Here is a 27,787-nt window from a genome sequence, read left to right as displayed (position 1 = left end):
ACGTGGGGCTTAGAGTCTTAATCCCCATTTTACGGATGAGGCCCAGAGAAGTTAAGTGACTGTCCCAAGGTCACACAGTAGACCGGGGGAGAGCCGGGATTAAAACCTAGGTCTTTCTGAATCCCCGATCCACGTTCGATCCACTAATAATACTAATAAATAATGATGGCATTTATTAAGCGCTTGCTCTGTGCCGAGCACTGTTCTAAGCGCTGGGGTTGATACAGGGTAATCAGGTTGTCCCACGTGGGGCTCATCTCTCCTTTTTTCACACACACACACACACACACACACACACACACACACACACACACACACACACACACACACACACACACACACACACACACACACACGTGAATCAACGGCCAAAGCCCTTCGGGCTCAAATGGACCTTTCCCGCCTTCCAGGTTCAGTTTTCCATTTTCTCTAATAAAATGTCCAAACTCTTACCAAATCCCAGCCCCACAGCCCTTACGTCCGGAGCCGTCTATTTATTTATAAAATGATAATAATAATGGTGGTATTTGTTAAGCGCTTACTATGTGCCAAGCACTGGGGAGGATACAAAGTGATCAGGTTGTCCCACGTGGGGCTCACAGTCTTCATCCCCATTTGACAGATGAGGGAACTGAGGCCCAGAGAAGTGAAGTGACTTGCCCAAGGTCACACAGCTAAGTGGAAGAGCCGGGATAAGAACCCATGACCTCTGACTCCCAATAATAATAATAATAATGATGGCATTTGTTAAGCGCTTACTATGTGTCAAGCACTGTTCTAAGCGCTGGGGGAGTTGCAAGGTGATCAGGTTGTCCCACATGGGGCTCACAGGCTTCATCCCCATTTTACAGATGAGGGAACTGAGGCCCAGAGAAGTGACCTGCCCAAGGTCACACAGCAGACATGTGGTGGAGCCAGGATTAGAACCCAGGTCCTTATGACCACAGGCCCGGGCTATAATCACTAAGCTGTGCCGTGTGAACCTCTGGCCCATTCATTCATTCATTCAATCGTATTTATTGAGCGCTTACTGTGACTCCCAAGCCTGGACTCTTTCCACTGAGCCACGTTGCGTCAAAATCCCTGCCCTCAAGAAGCTGCCAGTCTGGTGCTAGAGACGATCACTAAAGGAAACCGATGTCATAATAATGATGGTATTTGTTAAGCGCCTACTTGGTGCCAAGCACTGATCTAAGCGCCGGGGTAGATACCAGTTAATCAGGCCGGACACAGTCCCTGTCCCACATGGGGCTCACACTCTTAATCCCCATTTTACAGCTGAGGTAACTAAGGCCCAGAGAAGTCAAGTGACTCGCCCAAGGTCACGGTATAGACGCGTGGCGGAGCCAGGATTAGAACCCAGGTCCTTATGACCGCAGGCCCGGGCTATAATCGCTAAGCTGTGCCGCGTGAACCTCTGGCCCATTCATTCATTCATTCAGTCGTATTTATTGAGCGCTTACTGTGCGCAGAGCACTGTACTAAGCGCTTGGGAAGTACAAGTCGGCAACATATGGAGACGGTCCCTACCCAACAGCGGGCTCACAGTCTAGAACTTTTATTTTGTTTTATTTTGTTAGTATGTTTGGTTTTGTTCTCTGTCTCACCCTTCTAGACCGTGAGCCCGCTGTTGGGTAGGGACCGTCTCTATATGTTGCCAACTTGGACTTCCCAAGCGCTTAGTACAGTGCTCTGCGCACAGTAAGCGCTCAATAAATAGGATTGATGATGATGATGATGATTAGGCCCAATTAGGGAAGAAAGCAAGCCTGAGGAAATAATTGCTTTTACCTTGTTTTTCCAGGCTAGCTCCCAAGAAGATTTTGGACAATATTGTCTCTCCAGACTTGTCACCTCTCTCTGTTCCATCTTTAATAAAAGACTAATAATAATAATAATAATAATTGTGGTATTTGTGAAGTGCTTACTCTGTGCCGGACACTGTTCTAAGCACTGGAGTGTATACAAGGTGATGAGCTTGTCCCACGTGGGGCTCACAGCCTTAATCTCCATTTTACAGATGAGGGAACTGGGGCCCAGAAAATAATAATAATAATAATAATAATAATGTTGGTATTTGTTAAGCGCTTACTATGTGCCAAGCACTGTTCTAAGCACTGGGATAGATACAGGGTAATCAGGTTGTCTCACGTGGGGCTCACAGTCTTAATCTCCATTTTACAGATGAGGGAACTGGGGCCCAGAAAATAATAATAATAATAATAATAATGTTGGTATTTGTTAAGCGCTTACTATAATAATAATAATAATGATGGCATTTATTAAGTGCTTACTATGTGCAAAGCACTGTTCTAAGCGCTGGGGTAGAAACAAGGTAATCAGGTTGTCCCACGTGGGGCTCACAGCCTTAATCTCCATTTTACAGATGAGGGAACTGGGGCCCAGAAAATAATAATAATAATAATAATGTTGATATTTGTTAAGCGCTTACTATGTGCCAAGCACTGTTCTAAGCGCTGGGATAGATACAGGGTAATCAGGTTGTCCCACGTGGGGCTCACAGTCTTAATCTCCATTTTACAGATGAGGGAACTGGGGCCCAGAAAATAATAATAATAATAATAATGTTGGTATTTGTTAAGCGCTTACTATAATAATAATAATAATGATGGCATTTATTAAGTGCTTACTATGTGCAAAGCACTGTTCTAAGCGCTGGGGTAGAAACAAGGTAATCAGGTTGTCCCACGTGGGGCTCACAGTCTTCCTCCCCATTTTCCAGATGAGGTAACGGAGGCCCAGAGAAGTTAAGTGACTCACCCAAGGTCACACAGCTGACAAGTGGAGGAGCCGGGATTAGAACCCACGACCTCCGGCTCCCCAGCCCGTGGTCTTTCCACTGAGCCACGCTGCTTATTGATGGTATTTGTTAAGCGCTTACTATGTGCCAAGCACTGTTCTAAGCGCTGGGGTAGATACAAGGTAATCAGGTTGTCCCACGTGGGGCTCACAGTCTTCCTCCCCATTTTACAGATGAGGGAACTGAGGCCCAGAGAAGTTAAGTGACTTGCCCAGGGTCACACAGCTGACAAGTAGAGGAGCCGGGATTAGAACCCACGACCTCCGGCTCCCCAGCCCGTGGTCTTTCCACTGAGCCACGCTGCTTCTTGATGGTATTTGTTAAGCGCTTACTATGTGCCAAGCCCTGTTCTAAGCGCTGGGGTAGATACAAGGTAATCAGGTTGTCCCACGTGGGGCTCACAGTCTTCCTCCCCATTTTCCAGATGAGGTAACGGAGGCCCAGAGAAGTTAAGTGACTCACCCAAGGTCACACAGCTGACAAGTGGAGGAGCCGGGATTAGAACCCACGACCTCCGGCTCCCCAGCCCGTGGTCTTTCCACTGAGCCACGCTGCTTATTGATGGTATTTGTTAAGCGCTTACTATGTGCCAAGCCCTGTTCTAAGCGCTGGGGTAGATACAAGGTAATCAGATTGTCCCACGTGGGGCTCACAGTCTTCCTCCCCATTTTACAGATGAGGGAACGGAGGCCCAGAGAAGTGAAGTGACTTGCCCAAGGTCACACAGCTGACAAGTGGAGGAGCCAGAATTAGAACCCACAACCTCCGGCTCTCCAGCCTGTGGTCTTTCCACTGAGCCACGCTGCTTATTGATGGTATTTGTTAAGCACTTACTATGTGCTTAACTAGACTGTGAGCCCACTGTTGGGTAGGGACCGTCTCTTTATGTTGCCAACTTGGACTTCCCAAGCGCTTAGTACAGTGCTCTGCACACAGTAAGCGCTCAATAAATACGATTGAATGAATGAATGCCAAGCACTGTTCTAAGCACCGGAGTAGATACATGGTAATCAGGTTGTCCCACTTGGGGCTTACAGTCTTAATCCTCATTTTACAGGAGGTCACTGAGGCCCAGAGAAGCGAAGTGACTTGCCTAAGGTCACACAGCAGACAAGTGACGGAGCCGGGATTAGAACCCAGGGCCTTTGGCTCCCAGGCCTGGGCTCTGCCCACTAGGCCATGCTGCTGATTAGCAGTCTTCTAGACTGTAAGCCCACTGTGGGGTAGGGACCGTCTCTATCTGTTGCCAACTTGTACTTCCCAAGCGCTTAGTACAGTGCTCTGCACTCAATAAGCGCTCAGTAAATACGACTGAATGAATGAACACTATGTTAATCAGGAGAATAAATAAGACGTTTTAAGTGTAGATGTAGAGAGCAAATAAGAGCTAAATAGAGGCAATCCGGATAATTATTCTTAATAACAATTATGCTGTTTTTAAGCGCTTACAATATGCCAAGTACTGTACTAAGCGTTAAGCTAGGTACCAGATAAGCAGATTGGACATGTTCTCTGTCCCACAGAGGGCTCATGGTCTAAGGGGGAGGGAGAACAGAGAAGCAACGTGGCTCAGTGGAAAGAGCCCGGGCTTTGGAGTCAGAGGTCGCGGGTTCAAATCCCGGCTCCGCCAATTGTCAGCTGGGTGACTTTGGGCAAGTCACTTCGCTTCTCTGGGCCTCAGTGACCTCATCTGGAAAATGGGGATTAAGACTGTGAGCCCCCCGTGGGACAACCTGATCACTTTTGTAACCTCCCCTGTGCTTAGAACGGTGCTTTGCACAGTAATCAATCAATCAATCAATCGTATTTATTGAGCGCTTACTATGTGCAGAGCACTGTACTAAGCGCTTGGGAAGTACAAATTGGCAACACATAGAGACAGTCCCTACCCAACAGCGGGCTCACAGTCTAAAAGGGCTAAACAGAGAACAAAACCAAACATACCAACAAAATAAAATAAATAGGATAGAAATGTACAAGTAAAATAAATAAATAAATAAATAAATAGAGTAATAAATATGTACAACCATATATACATATACATACATATACATATATACATATATACAGTAAGCGCTCAATAAATACGATTGATTCATTTGCACATAGTAAGCACTTAATAAATGCCATCGTTATTAACAGTTATCATCTCTCTAGACTATAAACTCATTGTGGCCAGGGAATGTGTCTCCCAACTCTGTTGTGTTGTACTTTCCCAGACGCTTAGTACAGAGCAGTCATTCATTCAGTCGTATTTATTGGGCGCTTACTGTGAGCAGAGCACTGCATACAGTCTGCTGTGGGCAGGGAATGTCACTGGTTTTTGCCATGTTGTACTTTCCCAAGTGCCTATTATAGCGCTCTGCACCCAGTAAGCGCTCAATAAATACGATTGGAAAGAGCCCGGGCTTGAGAGTCAGAGGTCATGGGTTCTAATCCCGGCTTCTCTGTGTGACTTCTCTGTGCCTCAGTTCCCTCATCTGTCAAATGGGGATGAAGACTGTGAGCCCCACGTGGGACAACCTAATCATCTTGTATCCTCCCCAGCGCTTAGAACAGTGCTTGGCACATAGTAAGTGCTTAATAAATGCCATCATTATTAGCAGTTATCATCTCTCTAGACTATAAACTCATTGTGGCCCGGGAATGTGTCTCCCAACTCTGTTATGTTGTACTTTCCCAGACGCTTAGTACAGAGCACTGCATACAGTCTGCTGTGGGCAGGGAATGTCACTGGTTTTTGCCATGTTGTACTTTCCCTAGTGCCTATTATAGCGCTCTGCACCCAGTAAGCGCTCAATAAATACGATTGGAAAGAGCCCGGGCTTGAGAGTCAGAGGTCATGGGTTCTAATCCTGACTCCGCCGTTTGTCAGCTGTGTGACTTCTCTGTGCCTCAGTTCCCTCATCTGTCAAATGGGGATGAAGACTGTGAGCCCCACGTGGGACAACCTGATCACCTTGTATCCCCCCCAGCGCTTAGAACGGTGCTTTGCACATAGTAAGCGCTTAACAGATGCCATCATTATTATTATTATGATCCAATAAATGAATAATAAATATGATTGTTTAATTGATCCCCATTTTACAGATGAGAAAACTGCGGCATGGAGAGTAGTAACTTCCTTAAACTCCCACAGCAGGTAAGTGGCAGAGCCGGGATTGTAACCCAGGTCTTCTGACTCCCGGGATCGGATTCGTTCCACTAGGCCTCACTGGAAGTCGGAAGGTCATGGGTTCTAATCCTGCCTCTGCCACTTGTCTGCTGTGTGAATTTAGGCCACAGTTGTCGGCTGTGTGACTTTGGGCAAGTCACTTCACTTCTCTGTGCCTCAGTGACCTCATCTGCAAAATGGGGATTAAGACTGTGAGCCCCAGTGGGACAACCTGATCACCTTGTAACCTCCCCAGCGCTTAGAACAGTGCTTTGCACATAGTAAGTGCTTAATAAATGCCATTATTATTATTATTATTATTATTATTATTATTAATGCTCGGCACAGAGTAAGTGCTCAGTCGATACGGCCAGCTGACCTCCCGGGATTAGAACCCAGGTCCTCCTCATTTTTAGGCATCATCAGGGCCAAACTTAATCTGTTCAGGTTTTAAGCCCTGGCCTCACTTCTCTGTGCCTCAGTTCCCTCATCTGTCAAATGGGGAATAGGATTGTGAGCCCTCCATGGGACAACCTGATCACCTCGTAACCTCCCTAGCGCTTAGAACAGTGCTTTGCCTTGTGATAAATGTTAGTTTCATGCAAGATGGTTTCAGGTTTGCTTTAAAGCCGGGTATGTTTGTGGGTGGATACTTTAGATGGCCCGTCTCCCCGGCTCCCTCACGCTTCCTGCTTTTCGGTCAAACGATAGTATTTGTTGAGCGCTTCCTGTGTGCAGAGCATTGTGCTAAGCCCTTGGGAGAGTCCAATACAACAGAGCAATTAGACCCTTTTCCTGCTTAAAGTCGAGAGGAGGGAGACCGACATTAATAGAGGAGAAGCAGTGTGGCCTAGTAGATAGAGCCCAGGCCCGGGAGTCAGAAGGACCTGGGTTCTAATCCCGGTGCCGCCACTAGTCAGCTGGGTGACCTTGGTCAAGTCACTTTACTTCTCTGGGCCTCAGTTCCCTCATCTGGAAAATGGGTTTTAAGACTGAGCCCCATGGGAGACAGGGATTGGGTCCAACCTGCTTAGCTCGTAGCTATTCCAGCACTTAGAACAGTGCCTGGCACATAGTAAGCGCTTAGCAAATACCGCAATTATTATTGTTATTATTATTCATTATTATTTTCCGGGCCTCAGTTACCTCATCCGTAAAATGGGGATGAAGACTTTGAGCCCCATGTGGGACAGGGACTGGGTCCAACCTGATGAGCTTGGGAAGAGAAGCAGCGTGGCTCAGTGGAAAGAGCCCGGGCTTTGGAGTCCGAGGTCATGGGTTCAAATCCCAGCCCCGCCAATTGTCAGCTGCGTGACTTTGGCACAAGTCCCTTAACTTCTCTGTGCCTCAGTTACCTCATCTGTAAAACGGGCATTAGGATTGTGAGCCCTCCGTGGGACAGCCTGATCACCTTATAACCTCCCAGAGCTTAGAGCAGTGCTTTGCACCTAGTAAGAGCTTGATAAATACCATCATTATTATTATTATTATGAGTTTGTATCAATTTCAGCCTGGCACCTAGTAAGTGTTTAAAAAATACCATTTAAAGAAAAGAATGCAAATGAATAAATTATGGATATGGCCACATCTTTTATTTTCTTTTTTCTTTCCCTCTTTCATCCTCTGTGGTCTTCCCCTCGTCTCCTCCTTGTCATCCTCCTCTCCTTCGTCCCCGTCCTCCTCCTCTTCCTCCTCGTCATCCCCTTCTTCCTTCTCCTCCTCCTCCTCGTCGTCCTCCTCATCGCCCTCCCGCCTCCGCCCGCACCGGTTTCTCCAGCTGAAAAGACGAAAGAGGTCGTGGGCGTGGATGCCGGCCCCCCGCTCCTGAACGTGTCGGCTCCTTTCATTGCCGCCCCTCTGTCCGACGCTCCAGGTAAGCAAATCTGGTTCCTGTCCCGATTCCCGCTCTTCCTTAGAGTCTCCTTCCCCAGGTCCGGAAATCCAAGGACGATGACGTTATCCCGACTCCGGCGGCAACGCCGATCGTGGAGTTCAGACTTCACAGATGCCGTAATCGATCAATCCTATTTGTTGAGCTCACAGAGACCAATTTTTTACTTCTAGCCCCATTAATAATAATAATAAGAAGAATAATGGTATTTGTTAAGCGTCTACTAAGTGCGAAGCACTGTTCTAAGCGCTGGGGAGGTTACAAGGTGATCAGGCTGTCCCATGGAGGGCTTTTAGACCGTGAGCCCACTGTTGGGTAGGGACTGTCTCTATATGTTGCCAACTTGTACTTCCCAAGCGCTTAGTACAGTGCTCTGCACACAGTAAGCGCTCAATAAATACGATTGATGATGATGTTGATGACTGTATATGTTGCCAACTTGTACTTCCCAAGCGCTTAGTCCAGTGCTCTGCACACAGTAAGCGCTCAATAAATACGATTGATGATGATGATGATGACTGTCTCTATATGTTGCCAACTTGGACTTCCCAAGCGCTTAGTACAGTGCTCTGCACACAGTAAGCACTCAATAAATACGATTGATTGATTGATTGATTGATTGATCAGGTTGTCCCACGGGGGGCTCACAGTTTTAATCCCCATTTTACAGATAAGGGAACTGTGGGACAGAGAAGTGAAGTGACTTGCCCAAAGTTACACAGCTGACAGTTGGCGGAGCCGGGATTTGAACCCATGACCTCTGACTCCAAAGCTAGGGTTCTTTCCACTGAGCCACGCTGCTTCCCCATTAGGGAGTGGTGGTTGATGGGGAGCATTTCCTCGACGAGGCAAACTTCAAGCAATGCAGAGTTTGTTTCTATACAGTCGATACAGCATCCGAGCTTCACACGTGTTCAAAGGACACAGATCATTGCGTGTACTTCAGTAATAATAATAATAATAATAATAATAATAATAATAATGGCATTTGTTAAGGCTTACTATGTGCAAAACACTGTTCTAAGCACTTGGAGGATGCAAGGTGATCACGTTGTCCCACGGGGGGCTCACAGTCTTCATCCCCATTTTACAGATGAGGGAAGTGAGGCTCAGAGAAGTTGAGTGACTTGCCCAAGGGCACACAGCAGACGTGGGGGATTTATTTTATTTTATTTTGTTAGTATGTTTGGTTTTGTTCTCTGCCTCCCCCTTTTAGACTGTGAGCCCACTGTGGGGTAGGGACTGTCTCTATATGTTGCCAATTTGTACTTCCCAAGCGCTTAGTACAGTGCTCTGCACATAGTAAGCGCTCAATAAATATGATTGATGATGATGATGTGGGGGAGCCGAGATTAGAACCCACGACCTCCGACTCCCAACCCCGGGCTCCTTCCACTGAGCCACGCTGCTTCTCAAGCAGCGGTAAATTCAAGCAGTTCAGTACAAGCAGCGGTAAATTCTACTAGGGGTATTTATTGGGCCCCGCCTGGTTCTCTCCATCATAAGGATCTAGTGGGTAAATACTTCTAGACCGTGAGCCCACTGTTGGGTAGGGACCGTCTCTATATGTTGCCAACTTGGACTTCCCCAGTGCTTAGTACAGTGCTCTGCACACAGTAAGCGCTCAATAAATACGATTGACTGATTGATTGATTGATGGGCAGGTGAGGAAACCTGAATTGGCTTCTTCCTGACTCAAGACACAGTAAACGAAATGCTAAGCGCTCAGTACAGTGCTCTGCACACCGTAAGCGCTCAGTAAATAGGATTGAATGAATGAAATGCTAGGCACATTTTAAGCTCTGGGGGTGGATAATAATAATAATGATAATGATGGCATTTATTAAGCGCTTACTATGTGCAAAGTGCTGTTCTAAGGCTGGGGAGGATACAAGGTGATCAGGTTGTCCCCCTGGGGCTCACAGTCTTAATCCCCATTTTGCAGATGAGGTCACTGAGGCACAGAGAGGTGAAGTGACTTGCCCAAAGTCACACAGCCGACAATTGGCAGAGCCGGGATTCGAACCCATGACCTCTGACTCCAAAGCCTGTGCTCTTTCCACTGAGCCACGCTGCGCGGATTGGACGCAGTCCCTGTTCCATTTGGGTCCCCATGTGGGGATTTATTTATTTATTTATTTTATTTGTGCATATTGTTCTATTTTATTTTGTTAATATGTTTTGTTTAGTTCTCTGTCTCCCCCTTCTAGACTGTGAGCCCGCTGTTTGGTAGGGACTGTCTCTATATGTTGCCAACTTGTACTTCCCAAGCGTTTAGTACAGTGCTCTGCACACAGTAAGCGCTCAATAAATACCATTGAATGAATGAATGGGTCTCACAGTCTCGATCCCCATTTCCCAGATGAGGTAACTGAGGCCCAGGGAAGTGAAGTGACTTACCCAGGGTCACACAGCAGATAAATGGCGGAGCCGGGATTAGAATCAGTCAATATCAATCGTATTTATCGGGCGCTTACTGTGTGCAGAGCACTGTACTAAGCGATTAGAACCCACGACCTTCTGATTCCCAAGCCCGGGCTCTTGCCACCAAGCCATGCTGCTTCTCCACTAAGCCGGGATTAAATTCCAGGCCAGAGGGAGGATGTGGGCGGGGAGTCGGAGGTGAGATAGACGGGATGGAGGTCCATCGGTTGGCGTGAGAGGCGCGAAGTGGGCGGGCTGGGTCAGAGCAGGAGAGCATTCATTCATTCAGTAGTATTTATTGAGCGCTTACTGTGTGCAGAGCACTGTACTAAGCGCTTGGGAAGTGCAAGTTGGCAACATATAGAGACGGTCCCTACCCAACAGTGGGCTCACAGTCTAGAAGCAGCGAGGGAGGATGGCTTCAAAGTCGACCCTGACGAGTTTTTATTTGATGAGGAAGTGGATGGGCAGCCGCTGGAGGTTCTTGAAGACTGGGGTGACATGGACTGAATGTTTATTGCGGAAAAATAACGCGGGCAGCAGAGTGAAGTAGGGACCGGCGTGGGGAAAGATGGTTCCCAACCGCTTAGTCCAGTGCTCTGCACACAGTAAGTGCTCAATAAATATAATTGGATGAATGAATGAATGAAAGATGGGAGGCAGGGAGGCCAGCGAGGAGGCTGATGCAGTAATCAAGGCGGGATCTAAGTGCTTGGATCGGCGTAGTAGCCGTTTAGAGGGAGAGGGAAGGGTGGATTTCAGGGATGTTGTGAAGGTAGAACTGACAGGATTTGGTGAGGGATTACTATCGCTGTTTCTGCTCAGTGGAAAGAGCCCGGGCTTGGGAGTCGGAGGTCATGGGTTCTAATAATAATAATAAATAATAATGGCATTTATTAAGCGCTTACTATGTGCAAAGCACTGTTGTTGTTCTATTTATTTCATTTTGTTAGTATGTTTGGTTTTGCTCTCTGTCTCCCCCTTCTAGACTGTGAGCCCACTGTTGGGTAGGGACTGTCTCTATATGTTGTCAGCTTGTACTTCCCAAGCGCTTAGTACAGTGCTCTGCACACAGTAAGTGCTCAATAAGTACGATTGATTGATTGATTGATTGATTAGCCCTGCTCCGCCACTTGTCAGCTGTGTGACTTTGGGCAAGTCGCTTAACTTCTCTGTGCTTCAGTTACATCATCATCAAATACGATTGATTGATTGATCTATAAAATGTCGATTAAGACTGTGAGCCCCATGTGGGACAAGCTGATTACCTTGTATCCCCCCAGCGCTTAGAACAGTGCTCGGCACATAGTAAGTTCTTATCAAATGCCATCATTATTACTAACTACTGCTGCTGCTGCTTCTACTAATATTACCCTTGTGAGGGAAAAAGACCCTGTTCATTCATTCATTCATTCATTCATTAGTATTTATTGAGCGCTTATTGTGTGCAGATCATTTCATTCATTCATTCAATTGTATTTATTGTGCGCTTACTGTGTGCAGAGCACTATACTAAGCGCTTGGAAAGTACAATTCGGCAACAGATAGAGACAATCCCTACCCAACGACGGGCTCACAGTCTAGAAGGGGAGAATTGACTGTGTGCAGAGCGCCGCACTAAGCGCCTGGGAAGTCCAAATCGGCCACAGACAGAGACGGTCCCTACCCACCACCGGGCACTGTACTAAGTGCTTGGGAGAGTCCAATACAACAGACTCGGTAGACGGAATCGCTGCCCTCGAGGAGCTTCTTGGTAAGTACAATTCGGCAACAGATAGAGACAATCCCTACCCAACAACGGGCTTACGGTCTAGGAGGGGGAAGACAGACAACAAAGCAAAACAATCATCATCAATTGTATTTATTGAGCGCTTACTATGTGCAGAGCACTGTACTAAGCGCTTGGGAAGTACAAATTGGCAACATATAGAGACCAGTACCTACCCAACAGTGGGCTCACAGTCTAAAAGACAGTAAGCAGTCAATAAATAAAATTGAATGAATGAATGAAATGGTCTGCACGCAATAAGCGCTCAATAAATACAATCAGGCATCAATAGCAGAAATAAAAATAAATAGAATTATAAATATAGACACATCATTAGTAAAATAAATAGATTAATAAATATGTACAGATATGCACGAGTGCTGTGGGGCTGGGAGGGGGGTAGAGCAGAGGGAAGGAGTTGAGGCGATGGGGAGGAGGAGAGGAAAAGGGGGGTTCAGTGTGGGAAGGCCTCCTGGAGGAGGTGAGCGCTCAGTTGGGCTTTGAAGGGAGGAAGAGAGCTAGTTTGGTGGATGTGGGGAGGGTGCGGGCTGGGCTGGAGAAGGACAGAAGGGAGGTGAGGAAGGAGGGGGCCAGGGGATGGATGGACAGCCTGGAAGCCCAGAGGGAGGAGTTTTTGTTTGATAGCAAACCCTGACTTGATATTTTGTATAATAATAGTAATAATAATTCTAGACTGTGAGCCCGCTGTTGGGTAGGGACCGACTCTATATGTTGCCAACTTGTACTTCCCAAGCGCTTAATACAGTGCTCTGCACACAGTAAGCGCTCAATAAATACGATTGAATGAATGAATAATAATGGCATTTACTAAGCGCTTACTATGTGCAAATCAATCAATCGTATTTATTGAGCACTTACTGTGTGCAAAGCACTGTTCTAAGCGCTGGGGAGGTTACAGGGTGATGAGGTTGTCCCACGGGGGGATCACAGTCTTCATCCCCATTTTACAGATGAGGCCCAGAGAAGTGAAGTGACTCGCCCAAGGTCACACAGCTGACGAGTGGTGGAGCCGGGATTTGAACCCATGACCTCTAACTCCAAAGCCCAGGCTCTTGCCTCTGAGCCATGCTGCTTCTCAGAATGAACCTAGGGTCTAGTACAGTCTTGGCACATAATAATAGTAATGATAATGCTTCTTAAGGACTTACTATGTTTCAGGTACTACTGAGCGCTGTAATTTACTTATTTATAATAATAATAATAGTGATGGTATATGTTAAGTGCTTACTATGTGCCAGGCACTGTATTAAGTGCTGAGGTGGAGACAGGCAAATCAAGTTGGACACAGTCCCTGTCCCACGTGGGGCTCACAGTCTCAATCCCCATTTACAGAAGCAGCGTGGCTCAGGGGAAAGAGCCCGGTCTTTGGAGTCAGAGGTCATGGGTTCAAATCCCCGCTCTGCCAATTGTCAGTTGTGTGACTTTGGGCAAGTCACTTAACTTCCCTGTGCCTCGGTTACCTTATCTGTAAAATGAGGATTAAGACTGTGAGCCCCCTCCGGGGGACAACCTGATCACTTTGTAACCTCCCCAGCGCTTAGAACAGTGCTTTGCACATAGTAAGCGCTTAATAAATGCCATCATCATTATTATTATTATTTGGAGTCAGAGGTCACGGGTTCAAATCCCGGATCCGCCAAGTGTCAGCTGTGTGACTTTGGGCAAGTCACTTCACTTCTCTGGGCCTCAGTTTCCTCACCTGTAAAATGAGGATTAAGGCTTTGAGCCCCACGTGGGACAACCTGATCACCTTGCAACCTCCCCAGCGCTTAGAACAGTGCTTTGCACATAGTAAGCACTTAGTAAATGCCATCATTCTTCTTATTATTATTATGGGGTAACAGAGGCCCAGAGAAGTGAAGTGACTTGCCCAGGGTCACACAGCTGACACTTGGCGGAGCCAGGAGTAGAACCCATGGCCTTCTCACTATTTATTACACTATTTATTTATTTATTTATTTATTTTGCTTGTACATGTCTATTCTATTTATTTTATTTTGTTAGTATATTTGGTTTTGTTCTCTGTCTCCCCCTTTTAGACTGTGAGCCCACTATTGGTTGGGGCATCACTATTAGGGAAGCAGCGTGGCTGAGTGGAAAGAGCACGGGACTTGGGAGTCAGAGGTCATGGGTTCAAATCCCAGCTCCGCCACGTCAGCTGTGTGACTTTGGGCAAGTCACTTAACTTCTCTATGCCTCAGTTACCTCATCTGTAAAATGGGGATTAAAAGTGTGAGCCCCCCGTGGGACAATCTAATCACCTTGTAACCTCCCCAGCGCTTAGAACAGTGCTTTGCACATAGTAAGCGCTTAACAAATGCCATCATCATTATTATTATTATTATTGGGTAGGGACTGTCTCTATATGTTGCCAACTTGTACTTCCCAAGTGCTTAGTACAGTGCTGTGCACACAGTAAGCGGTCAATAAATACGATTGATGATGATGATGGCCTTCTGACTCCCAAGCTGTGCTCTAGCCACTGTGGCATGCTGCTTCCATGCATCTTATATTAATGTCTGTCTCCCCCTCTAGACTGTAAGCTCACTGTGGGCAAGGACTATGTCTTTATTGCTGCATTGTCCTCTCCCAAGCGCTTAGTACAGTGCTGTTTACCCTGTAAGCGCTCAATAAATGCGATTGAAAGAATGAACAAATGCCTTACAATAAATAAATACGGGGAGGGGCCGGGGTCTGGTGGATTTGAGCTGTAATCCTTCTTGCGGGCGATGTGCCTTTCGCGCTGTGTGTCGATTCCGGCATCTTATTTTCCTTTCCTTTGTGCCTTCTCTCTCCTCCCTGCTCCATCTAGAAAAACTGATCGAGTGTCTCAAATCTCCCGAGACTTCGCTTCTTCTTCCCGAACTCTTGCCTCTGACAGATCCCTTCAGTAGCTCCTCGGACGCTGCAAATGGTAAAAGAGATCTCTTTTTCTCTTTCTCTGCCCGGGAAGGATTGGGCAGGCCGGGGCTTGGTCGCGTTGTTCCAGGAGCTGGACTCAAAAGGGATTGAGAATCAATCAATCAATCAGTCGTATTTATTGAGGGCTTACTGTGTGCAGAGCACTGTACTAAGCGCTTGGGAAGTACAAGTTGGAAGCGGCGTGGCTTAGTGGAAAGAGCACGAGCTTGGGAGTCGGAGGTCGTGGGTTCTAATCCCAGCTCCGCCCCTTGTCAGCTGTGTGACTTTGGGCGAGTCACTCCACTTCTCTGGGCCTCAGTTCCCTCATCTGTAAAATAGGGATTAAGATTGTGAGCTCCACGTGGGACAACCTGATCACCTTGTTTCCTCCCCAGCACTTAGGACAGTGCTGTGCAAATAGTAAGAGCTTAACAAATACCAAAATTATTATTATATTATAGGGTTTAAGAGGTGACTATCAGTGTCCCCTCCCTCATTCCAGTGAATTTTGGATATAAGGGCACCATTTGGCCATCTGACCATCTTGCCAGGGTCCCTGGGCTAATCTGATAGACTGGAGTGGCATTTCCCACCTGCCACCCCCGACCCCCAGCCCTAGACATTTTTTCTGACTCTCTAAGACCCATCGGAGTGCTCTCACCCTCTCTCTTTGTCTCTCTTCTCTCCCTCCCTCCACACCTCTCTCTGACTCCCTCTCTCCTCTCTTTTTTCTCCCTCCTCCTCCTCTCTCTCTCCCTCCCCACCTCTCTCTCTGACTCCCTCTCACCTCTTTCTTTCCTCTCTCCCTCCTCCCTTCTCTCTTCTGTCTTCTCTCCCTCCTCACCTCTCTCTCCTCTCTCCCTCCTCCTCCTCCATCTCTCTTCTCTCTTCTTTCCCTCCCCACCTCTCTCCGACTCCCTCTCTCTTCTCTCCCCCCCTTCCTCTCCCTCCCCACCTCTCTCTCTGACTCCCTCTCTCCTCTCTCCCTTTTCCTCTCTCTCATCTCCTCTCCCTCCCCACCTCTCTCCTCTGACTCCCTCTCTCCCCTTTCCCTTCTCTTCTCTCATCTCCTCTCCCTTCCCACCTCTCTCCCCTCTCCCTCGTTGTCTTTTCCTCCCTCCCTCAACTCCTCTCTTCTCTCTCTCACTCTCCTCTCTCTCCCTCCCCACCACTCTCGGACTACACTTTCATGTCACTCTCCCTCCCCTCCTCTTGAATCTCTCTCCTCTGTCCTCCTCCCCACTTTTCTCTCTGACTCCTCTCCCCTCTCTCCCCTCATCTCTCCCCCCATCTCTCTCTTCTCTCTCCCTCCCCACCTCTCTCTCTGACTCTGACTTCTGTACCTTCTCTCCTTCTCATCTCTCTTTCCCTCCTCTCCTCTCCTCTCTCTGGCTCCTTCTCTGTCCTCTCTCTTCCTTCCCACTTCTTTCTCTGACTCCTTCTCCATCGTCTCTCTCTCCCCCTCATCTCTCGCCTCTTTCTCCCTCTCCTCTTATCTCCTCTCCCCCCACCTCTCTCTGACTCATTCTCTGTCATCTCTCCCCTTTCTCTCCCTCCCCTCCTCTCTCATCTCTGTGTCCTATTTTTTCCTCCCCACCTCTCTCTGACTCCTGTATTCTTTCCCTCTCATCTCTCTCTTCTCTTTCTCCCTCTTCACCGCTCTCTGACTCCTTTGTTATCTTTCCCTCATCTCTCTTCCCTCCCCTTCTCTCTTTTTTCTTTTCTTCCCCACCTGTCTGACTCCTCTGTCATCTCTCTTCCCTCCCCTTCTCTCTTTTTTCTCTTCTTCCCCACCTGTCTGACTCCTCTGTCATCTCTCTCCCCCTCCCAATCTCTTTCTTCTCTCTCTTTCTCCACCTCTTTCTGACTCCCTCTCTCACCTCTCTGTCTCCCCATCTCTCTCTGATTCTTCTTCTCCCTCTCCTCATCCTTCTCTGCTCCTCTCTTCCTCTTTCTCTCTGTCTCTCTCGGACTCTCTGACTCTCATCTGGCCTAACTCCGTTCCTCTCCTGTGCTTCCTCACCCTCCTCTCCCTGCGGCGAAAGGCAAAACGGAGGTGGTCGTGGACAGCCTCATCCCAGGCCTGGAGCCCCCGATGCCTCAGCGTCTCTTATCTCAGACGGACTCCATCACATCAAACCGAACAGGTTGGTAAAGGTCCCTCTCCTCCTCCCCCACAACCTCCAGCCTCCGCGGAAAGGCTGATTGACCCTGAGAAGCGACTCCGTGCCCACTCCTTCCATCCCCCGAACCTCCACCCATGGTAGATGAGTACTGGTACTGATTTCCTTGAGATCCTGCCATTTGGGCCTCTGGCCTGGCCTTCAGCCAGTCTCTGAGGGAAAATTTATTCATTCCTTCATTTGTTGAGCACCGGCTGTGTGCAGAGTACTGTACTAAGCAGTTGGAAGAGTATGACAAGCAGACACGTTCCCTGCCCACAGTGAGGTGACAGTCTAGAGGGGGAGACAGACATTAATAGAAGTAAAGTACAGATTTGGACATGAGTACTGCGGGGCAGGGAGCGGGGGGATGAATAAAGGGAGCAAGTCAGGGTGACACGGAGTGGGAGAAGAGGAAAGGAGGGTTTAGTCAGGAAAGGCCTCTTGGAGGAGATGGGCCTTCGATAAGGTTTTGAAGAGGTTATGCACTTAGTACAGTGCCCTGCAATCAATCAATCAATCAATCGTATTTATTGAGCACTTACTGTGTACAGAGCACTGTACTAAGCGCTCAGTAAGCGCTCAATAATACGATTGAAGAGGGGGAGAGTCACTGTCACCACTTCTCTGGGCCTCAGTTCCCTCATCTGGGAATGGGGGTTGGAGACTTGGAGCCCCACGTGAGACAGGGACTGTGTCCAACCTGATTTGCTGGTATCCACCCCAGTTCCTAGTACAGTGCCTGGCACATAGTAAGCGCTTAACAAATATCATAATTATTATTATATCAGGGTGACACAGAAGGGAGTGAGAGTTGTGGAAAAGCGGGGCTTAGTCTGGGAAGGCCTCTTGGAGGAGATGGGCCTTCAGTAAGGTTTTGAAGAGGGGGAGAGTCATTGTCTGTGGGATTTGAGGAGGGAGGGCATTCCAGGCCAGTGGCAGGAGTTGGCGGCGAGATAGAAATCGACCTTTCCCTTGTGCTGCTTGGTTTACCTCTCGTGGGTGGCAAATTTCCTCTTGGTCGAACTGGCTCTCCTGTCGCTTTCCTTACCCGCTCCTCACAACACAAACCCTCCGGTCCCGTGATTAATTTAACCTCACCCTGATCCTCTTCGCTTGGTGAAAAACCAACCAAGCCGGGATCCAGTTCAGCAGGGCCCAGTTGGCGTTAGGGCCACCGAACTTTCTGAGGTACATTTTTCTCATCAGGCATTTTTTCCTCACTCCTTTGGGTCCCACTCGCGTTATTTAAGTATGGGATTTTTTCCAGTTGGCATTAGGGCCACCGAACTTTCTGAGGTACATTTTTCTCATCGGGCATTTTTTTCCTCACTCCTCTGGGTCCCACTCACATTATTGAAGTATGGGATTTTTGCCGCCCAGAGTGACGATCAATTGATCGAGTTTCCACTCGAAGTCCACACGGCTCTGGTTTTGCTAGATCCCCCCTTGAACAGCCCCACTTTACGCTTGGAAACTGTTTTCATGAAGAGCAGCCTGCCCTTGTGGGCAGAACACAGGCCTGGGAGTCCAAAAGACCTGGGTTCTAATCCAGCTCCGTCCTTGGGCTGCTGTGTGACCTTGAGAAAGTTAGTTCACTTCTCTGAGCCTCAGCTAACTCATCTGGAAAAAGGGGATTAAGACTGTGAGCCCTTTGTTCATTCAATCATTCAATTCAATCATATTTATGGAGCGCTTACTGTGTGCAGAGCACTGTACTAAGCACTTGGGAAGTACAAGTCGGCAACATATAGAGACGGTCCCTACCCAACAGTGGGCTCACAGTCTAGAACGGGGAGAAAGACAACGAAACAAAACATGTGGACAGGTGTCAAGTCGTCAGAACAAATAGAATTAAAGTTCTATTTAGAATTAATAGAATTAAAGTTTGTGAGACTCATATCATCATCATCAGTCGTATTTATTGAGCGCTTACAGTGTGCAGAGCACTGTACTAAGCGCTTGGGAAGTACAAGTTGGCAACATATAGAAACGGTCCCTACCCAATAGTGGGCTCACAGTCTAAAAGGGGGAGACAGAGAGCAAAACCAAACATACCAAGAAAATAAAATAAATAGAATAGATATTTACAAGTAAAATAAATAAATAAATAAATAGAGAAATAAATATGTACAAACATGTATTCATATATACAGGATATGTATATATGTATATGTCCAACCCAATTAACCTTATCTACCCCAGTACTTGAGAAGCAGCGTGGCTCAGTGGACAAGTGCTTAGTACAGTGCTCTGCACACAGTAAGCGCTCAATAAATACAATTGATTGATTGATTGATTGACAGAGCCCGGGCTTTGGAGTCAGAGGTCATGGGCTCAAATCCCGGCTCCGCCGCCTGTCAGCTGGGTGACTTTGGGCAAGTCACTTCACTTCTCTGGGCCTCAGTTACCTCATCTGTCAAATGGGGATGAAGACTGTCAGGACAACCTGATCACCTTGGGCCTCAGTTCCCTCATCTGTCAAATGGGGATGAAGGCTGTGAGCCCCCCGTGGGACAACCTGATCACCTTGGAACCTCCCCAGCGCTTAGAACAGTGCTTTGCACATAGCTTTCATTCATTCATTCAATCATTTTTATTGAGCCCTTACTGTGTGCAGAGCACTGTACTAAGCGCTTGGGAAGTACAAATTGGCAACATATAGAGTCGGTCCCTACCCAACAGTGGGCTAACAGTCTAGAGCGCTATATATGCCAGTATTATTATTATTATTTTTACAGTGGCTGGCACATAGTAAGTGCATAACAGATACCACAGTTATCATCACCATCATCATTATTAGGATGTACTTGTACTTCCCAAGCACTTAGTACAGTGCTCTGCACACGGTAAGCGCTCAATAAATACGATCGATGATGATGATGATGATTAGGAGATGGTCACAGCTTCTGTGATAGGCCAACGGCAACCAGTCCTGGCTGTTTCCATGGGTACATCACCCCCCCACCAGCCCCCCTGACGGGTCTCAGTTCTGACAGGAAGCCGGAGCTCTGGAAATATCAAATTTGGAGAGAACTGTGGGCCGGCTCCCTTCCATTCATTTATTCAATCGTACTTTTTGAGCGCTCACTGCGTGCAGAGCACTGTACTAAGCGCTTGGGAAGTCCAAGTTGGCAACATACAGAGACGGTCCATACCCAACAACGGGCTCACAGTCTAGAAGTGACAGTCTAGTCACTCTCTTGAGCCACCGTTCTCCCCAGATCAGCCTCATTAAGAGTCAACTCGATGGAAGCAATGATAGTTTATTTATTTCTTTTTTTAACGGTATTTGTTAAGTGCTTACTGTGGGCCAGACACTGTTCTAAGCGCTGGGGTCCATAATAATAATAATAATAATGGCATTTATTAAGGACTTACTATGTGCAAAGCACCGTTCTAACCACTGGGGAGGTTACAAGGTGATCAGGTTGTCCCACGGGGGGCTCACAGTCTTCATCCCCATTTTACAGATGAGGGAACTGAGGCACAGAGAGGTTAAGTGACTTGCCCAAAGTCACACAGCTGACAGTTGGCAGAGCCGGGATTAGGACCCATGACCTCTGACTCCCAAGCCCGGACTCTTTCCACTGAGCCAGGCTGGATCTTTCTCTTCCTTCCGTGACTTGTTAATCCACTGGTCAAGCGGCAGGCAGGCCCCAAACCTAATCCCAATCCTAGAAAATAATAATAATAATAATAATAATGGCATTTATTAAGCGCTTACTACGTGCAAAGCACTGTTCTAAGCGCTGGGGAGATTACAAGGTGATCAGGTTGTCCCTCAGGGGGCTCACAGTCTTAATCCCCATTTTCCAGATGAGGTCACTGAGGCCCAGAGAAGTGAAGTGACTTGCCCAAAGTCACACAGCTGACAGTTGGCGGAGCCGGGGTTTGAACCCGTGACCTCCGACTCCAAAGCCCGGGCTCTTTCCACTGAGCCACGCTGCTTCTCTGAAGCAGCATGGCCTAGTGGCTAGAGCACAGGCCTGGGAGACCCAAGGTCACAGGTTCTAATCCTGACTCCGGCACACGTCTGCTCCGTGACCTTGGGCAAGTCAGTTCACTTCTCCGGCCCTCAGGTCCCTCATCTGTCAAATGGGGATTGAGACTGCGAGCCCCATGGGAGGCAGGGACTGTGTCCAAACTAATTTGCTTACAATAATAATAATCATAATGATGGCATTTTGTTAAGCGCTTACTGTGTGCCCAACACCGTTCTAAGCGCTGGGGTAGATACAAGGTCATCAGGTTGTCCCACGTGGGGCTCTCACTCTTAATCCCCATTTTCCAGATGAGGTCACTGAGGCACAGAGAAGTGAAGTATCTTGCCCCTTTTGTTAAGCACTTACTGTGTGCCCAACACTGTTCTAAGCGCTGGGGTAGATACAAGGTCATCAGGTTGTCCCACGTGGTGCTCTCACTCTTAATCCCCATTTTCCAGATGAGGTCACTGAGGCACGGAGAAGTGAAGTATCTTGCCCCTTTCGTTAAGCGCTTACTGTGTGCCCAACACTCTTCTAAGCGCTGGGTAGATACAAGGTCATCAGGTTGTCCCACGTGGGGCTCTCACTCTTAATCCCTATTTTCCAGATGAGGTCACTGAGGCCCAGAGAAGTGAAGTATCTTGCCCCGGGTCACCCAGCAGACAAGTAGTGGAGCCGGGATTAGAACCCACGGCCTCTGACCCCCAAACCCGGGCTCTTGCAACTAAGCCACGCTGCTTCTCTACTTACGGCTGTTAGAACGGTGCTCGGCACGTAAAGAAACAGCGTGGCTCAGTGGAAAGAGCCCAGGCTTTGGAGTCAGAGGTCGTGGGTTCAAATTCCAGCTCCGCCAATTGTCAGCTGTGTGACTTTGGGCAAGTCGCTTCACTTCTCTGGGCCTCAGTTACCTCATCTGGAAAATGGGAATTAAGACCCTGACCCCCCCCAGGGGACAACCTGATCACCTTGTAACCTCCCCAGCGCTTAGAACAGTGCTTTGCACATAGTAAGCGCTTAATAAATGCCATCATCATTATTATTATCATTTTTCATTCATTCATTCAATCGTATATATTGAGCGCTTACCGTGTGCAAGAGCACTGTACTAAGCACTGTCTCCCCCTTTTAGACTGTGAGCCCACTGTTGGGTAGGGACTGTCTCTATGTGATGCCAATTTGTACTTCCCAAGCGCTTAGTACAGTGCTCTGCACATAGTAAGCGCTCAATAAATACGATTGATTGATTGATTGATTGGGAATTACAAGTCAGCAACATATATCCCTTCTAAACTGTGAGCCCGTCATTGGGTAGGGACCGTCTCTATATGTTGCCAACTTGTTCTTTAGAGAAGCAGCGTGGCTCAGTGGAAAGAGCCCGGGCTTTGGAGTCAGAGGTCATGGGTTCAAATCCCCACTCTGCCAATTGTCACTTGTGTGACTTTGGGCAAGTCACTTCACTTCTCTATGCCTCAGTTCCCTCATCTGTAAAATGGGGACTAAGACTGTGAGCCCCCCGTGGGACAACCTGATCACCTTGTATCCCCCCAGCGCTTTGAACAGTGCTTTGCACATAGTAAGCGCTTAACCAATACCATCATTATTATTATTATTATTATAAATACGATTGAATGAATGAATGAATATAGAGACAGTCCCTACTTAACAAGTACTCTTATTATTATCATTATTAATGATCCATCATTGGTGCTTGTTGAGCGCTTATTATGTGCCGAGCACTGCACTGAGCGCTCAGGAGAGCCCAAGACAGCAAAGTAGCAGATGGGTTCCTTGATTCTAACCATGTCGTTGTGCGTATCACTTTCCTCTGCCGATGGATGGGACGCCTCAGACTCTCTGAAGGGCGAAGACTCTCTGCTCGACTGCTCCCTGCTCTCCAACCCTGCCGCCGACCTCCTGGAAGAGTTCACTCCCATGGCCGTCTCCGCCTCGGCTCACAAAGGTAAATAATAATAATAATAATAATGATAATAATAATAATAATAATAATAATAATAATAATAATAATGATAATAATAATGACCGTCCTCGTTAAGCACTTTCTACGTGCCTTCGCTCATTCAGTCGGCTCGATTGAACTCTTCTTGTGTGCGAGCCCTGGGGAGAGTCAGTCGGTCAGTCGTATCTATTGAGCGCTTCTGGGGCGCAACACACTGGACTAAGCGCTTGGGAGAGAACAACAGAGCAATAAAAAGAGACATTCCCCGCCCACATCCTGCGCCCTTCCCGTCCGAGGACTCTGGATGGGAGCCGCGCGGCCCGGTCGGTCGATCGTATTTCTTGAGCGCTTACTTTCGTCCGTTCATTCGATGGTGTTTATTAAGCGCTTACTGTGGGCAGAGCACTGTACTAAGCGCTTGGGAGGGTCCAACAGAACAATAAACGCATTCCTTGCCCCCAGTGAGGGCAAAGTCTAGAGAGGGAGGATGAGCCCGAGGAACCAGGGCTTAGTTGGGGACGGCCTCTTGGTGGAGGTGGGAATTTTTAAATAAAGCTTTGAAGGAGGGGAAAGTGGATGTCTACCAGATACGGAGGTTTTTCTTTTAGGGTATTTGGAAGTGCTGTTTTAGGGTATTTGTAAGTGCTGTTTGCCAGACACTGTACTAGGCGCTGGGACACACACAAATTCATTCATACCGCGTGCAGAGCATTTTACTAAGTGCTTGGGAGAGGACAATAGAATAAAAGAACAGACACATTCCCCTCCCACAACGAGCTTACAGTCTAGTCAGTCAGTCAATGGTATTTATTGAGTGCTGACTGTGTGCAGAGCACTGGAATAAGCGCTTGGAAGGGTCCAACAGAAAAATAAACACATTCCTTGCCCCCAGTGAGGTCAAGGATGAGCCAGAGGAACCAGGGCTTAGTTGGAGATGGCTTCTTGGTGGAGGTGGAAATGTTTAAATAAAGCGTTGAAGGTGGCGAAAGTGGGTGTCTACCAGATATGGAGGTTTTTCTTTTAGGGTATTTGTAAGTGCTGTTTTAGGGTATTTGGAAGTGCTGTTTGCCAGACACTGTACTAAGCGCTGGGGCACACACAAATTCATTCATACTGCGTGCAGAGCATTTTACTAAGTGCTTGGGATAGGACAAGAGAATAAAAGAACAGACACATTCCCTGCCCACAACGAGTTTACAGCCTAGTCAGTCAGTCAGTGGTATTTATTGAGCGCTGACTGTGTGCAGAGCACTGGAATAAGCGCTTGGGGGGTCCAGCAGAACAATAAACACATTCCTTGCCCCCAGTGAGGTCAAGGATGAGCCAGAGGAACCAGGGCTTAAATGGGGACGGCTTCTTGGTGGACGTGGGAATTTTTAAATAAAGCTTTGAAGGTGGGGAAAGTGGGTGTCTACCAGATACGGAGGTTTTTCTTTTAGGGTATTTGGAAGTGCTGTTTGCCAGACACTGTACTAAACACTGGGACACACACAAATTCATTCATACCGCGTGCAGAGTATTTTGCTAAGTGCTTGGGATCGGACAAGAGAATAAAAGAACAGACACATTCCCCGCCCACAACGAGTTTGCAGTCTAGTCAGTCAGTCAATGGTATTTATCAGTCAGTGGTATTTATTGAGCGCTTACTGTGTGCAGAGCACTGGAATAAGCACTTGGGAAGGTCCAACAGAACAATAAACACATTCCTTGCCCCCAGTGAGGTCAAAGTCTAGAGAGGGAGGATGAGCCCGAGGAACCAGGGCTTAGTTGGGGACGGCCTCTTGGTGGAGGTGGGAATTTTTAAATAAAGCGTTGAAGGTGGGGAAAGTGGGTGTCTACCAGATATGGAGGTTTTTCTTTTAGGGTATTTGTAAGTGCTGTTTTAGGGTATTTGCAAATGCTGTTTGCCAGACACTGTACTAAGCGCTGGGGCACACACAAATTCATTCATACCGCGTGCAGAGCATTCTACTAAGTGCTTGGGAGAGGACAATAGAATAAAAGAACAGACACATTTCCCCCCCCACAACGAGCTTACAGGCTAGTCAGTCAGTCAGTGGTATTTACTGAGCGCTGACTGTGTGCAGAGCACTGGAGTAAGCATTTGGGAGAGGACAGAGAAGCAACGTGGCCTAGTAGCAAGAGTCGGGGAATGAGGGCTCCGCCACTTGTCTGCTGTATGACCTTGGGCAAGGCACTTCACTTCTCTGTGCCTCAGTTACCTCATCTGGAAAACGGGGATTAAAAGTGTGAGCCCCACATGGGACAACCTGATGACCCTGTATCTTCCCCAGTGCTTGGCACGTAGTAAGCCGTTAACTAATACCATAATTATTATCGTTATGATTATTATTAATAATAACAATGGAACAGACACATTCCCTGCCCACAGCAAGTTTACATTCTAGAGTCAGTCAGTCAGTCAGTGGTATTTATTGAGTACTTACAGGGTGCAGAGTACTATAGTAGGTGCTTGGGAGAGGACATTATGACTATAGAACAGACATATTCCCCGCCCACAGCGAGCTGACAGTCTGGAGACTCATTCATTCATTCATTCAATCGTATTTATTGAGCGCTTACTGTGTGCAGAGCACTGGACTAAGGCGTTTGGGAAGTCCAAGTCGGCAACATACAGAGACGGTCCCTACCCAACAATGGGCTCACAGTCTAGAAGGAGGAGACGGGCCACAAAACAAAACATGTGGACAGGTGTCCAGTTGTCGGAATAAATAGAAATAAAGCTAGAGGCACATCATTAACAAAATGAATAGAATAGTAAATATGTACGAGTAAAATAAATAGAGGGATAAATCTGTGTAAACATATATACAGGGGCTGTGGGGAGGGGAAGGAGGTAGGGTGGGGGGGGATGGGGAGGAGGAGAGGAAAAAGGGGGCTCAGTCTGGGAAGGCCTTCTGGAGGAGGTGAGCTCTCAGTAGGGCTTTGAAGGGAGGAAGAGAGTTAGATGAGCTTACAGTATAGAGAAGCACTGTTTTAAGCACTGGGGTGGACACAAGATAATTAGGTTGGAGCCCCCGGGGGGCTCACGGCCTTACTCCCCATTTTACAGATGAGGGAACTGAGTCACTGAGAAATGAAGTGACTTGCCCGAGGTCACCCAGCAGGCATGCGGCGGAGCCAGGACTAGAACTCAGGTCCTTTTGACTCTCAGGCCCGAGCTCTTTCCACTTTCCGACCCCCCGGCGTCCATTGCTGCCGGCGAGAGGAGGGGGAGGGAGAGTGGCCCCCTGAGAAGGCCTGGGGGTCAAGAGGACTTGTCAGTCCATCCTATTTAATAATAATGGCATTTATTAAGCGCTTACTATGTGCAAAGCACTGTTCTAAGCGCTGAGAAGGATACAAGGTGATCAGGCTGTCCCACGGGGGCTCCGAGTCTTCATCCCCATTTTACGGATGAGGTCACTGAGGCCCAGAGAAGGGAAGTGACTTGCCCAAAGTCACACAGCCGACAGTTGGCAGAGCCGGGACTTGAACCCATGACCTCTGACTCCAAAGCCTGGGCTCTTGCCACTGAGCCACGCGGGTGCGGAGCACTAGACTAAGCGCTTGGGAGAGGACAATACAACAATGAACAAACACATTCCCTATCCACAACGAGCTGGGTTCTAATCCTGACCCCGTCACTTGTCTGCTGTGGGATCTTAGGCGAGTCACTTCACGTCTCTGGGCCTCAGTGACCTCGTCTGGAAAATGGGGATTAATCAATCAATCAATCAATCGTGTTTATTGAGCGCTTACTGTGTGCAGAGCACTGTACTAAGCGCTTGGGAAGTACAAGTTGGCAACATATAGAGACGGTCCCTACCCAACAGCGGGCTCACAGTCTAAAAGGGGGAGACAGAGAACAAAACCAAACATACCAACAAAATAAAATAAATAGAATAGATATGTACAAGTAAAATAAATAAAGTAAAATAATTAAGACCGTGAGCCCCGTGTGGGACAGGGACTCTGGCCAACCCGATTAGCCTGTATTTAGCCCAGTGCTTAGTACAGTGCCCGGCACATAGTAAGTGCTTAACGAATACCATAAGAAAAAAAAAATTGTCACGCTGGTTATTATTGTTATGGTATTTGTTAAGGGCTTATGGTGTGTCAGGCACTGTTCTAAGTGCTGGGCTTAAATTAATTGATTAATTAAATTAATTGATTAAATTAATCCGATGAGACACAATCCATGTCTCACACGAGGCTCACAGTCTAGGAGGGAAAACAGGTACTAATCTTCTAGACTGTGAGCCCGCTGTTGGGTAGGGACCGTCTCTATATGTTGCCAACTTGGACTTCCCAAGCGCTTAGTACAGTGCTCTGCACACAGTAAGCGCTCAATAAATACGATTGAATGAATGAATGAATCTGGAAAATGGGGATTAAGACTGTGAGCCCCCCGTGGGACAACCTGATCACCTTGTAACCTTCCCAGTGCTTAAAGCAGTGCTTTGCACATAGGACTTGCTTAATAAATGCCATCATTATTATTAATAAAAATTAGTAATAATTGTGGTATTTGTTAAGTTAGATACAGGACAGTTGGGATGGAGACAGTCCTTGTCCCACATGGGGTTCGCAGACTGATTGGGCCCCAGCCCTTTCCCAGAAGCCAAGTCAACGGTCAACTTAATAATAATAGTAGTATTTGTTAAGCACTTCATCATCATCATCAATCGTATTTATTGAG

General features: G+C 47.5%; 1 protein-coding gene across 1 annotated transcript in view; it reads left to right on the top strand.

The window, feature by feature from the left end:
- Positions 1–27,787, top strand: part of AAK1 (AP2 associated kinase 1) — a 211,845-nt gene that overhangs the window by 158,832 nt on the left and 25,226 nt on the right. Inside the window, exons 16-19 of the mRNA XM_038746417.1 lie at positions 7,753–7,848; positions 14,892–14,993; positions 17,026–17,127; positions 22,978–23,088. Coding sequence (XP_038602345.1) covers positions 7,753–7,848; positions 14,892–14,993; positions 17,026–17,127; positions 22,978–23,088 — 411 coding nt within the window. The remainder of the gene's footprint in view (positions 1–7,752; positions 7,849–14,891; positions 14,994–17,025; positions 17,128–22,977; positions 23,089–27,787) is intronic.

This window comes from Tachyglossus aculeatus, chromosome 5 (assembly GCF_015852505.1).
Source record: "Tachyglossus aculeatus isolate mTacAcu1 chromosome 5, mTacAcu1.pri, whole genome shotgun sequence".
Lineage (NCBI taxonomy): Eukaryota > Metazoa > Chordata > Mammalia > Monotremata > Tachyglossidae > Tachyglossus > Tachyglossus aculeatus.
The sequence above is the reverse complement of the archived record's forward strand: the minus strand, read 5'-3'. Positions and strand labels throughout refer to the sequence as shown.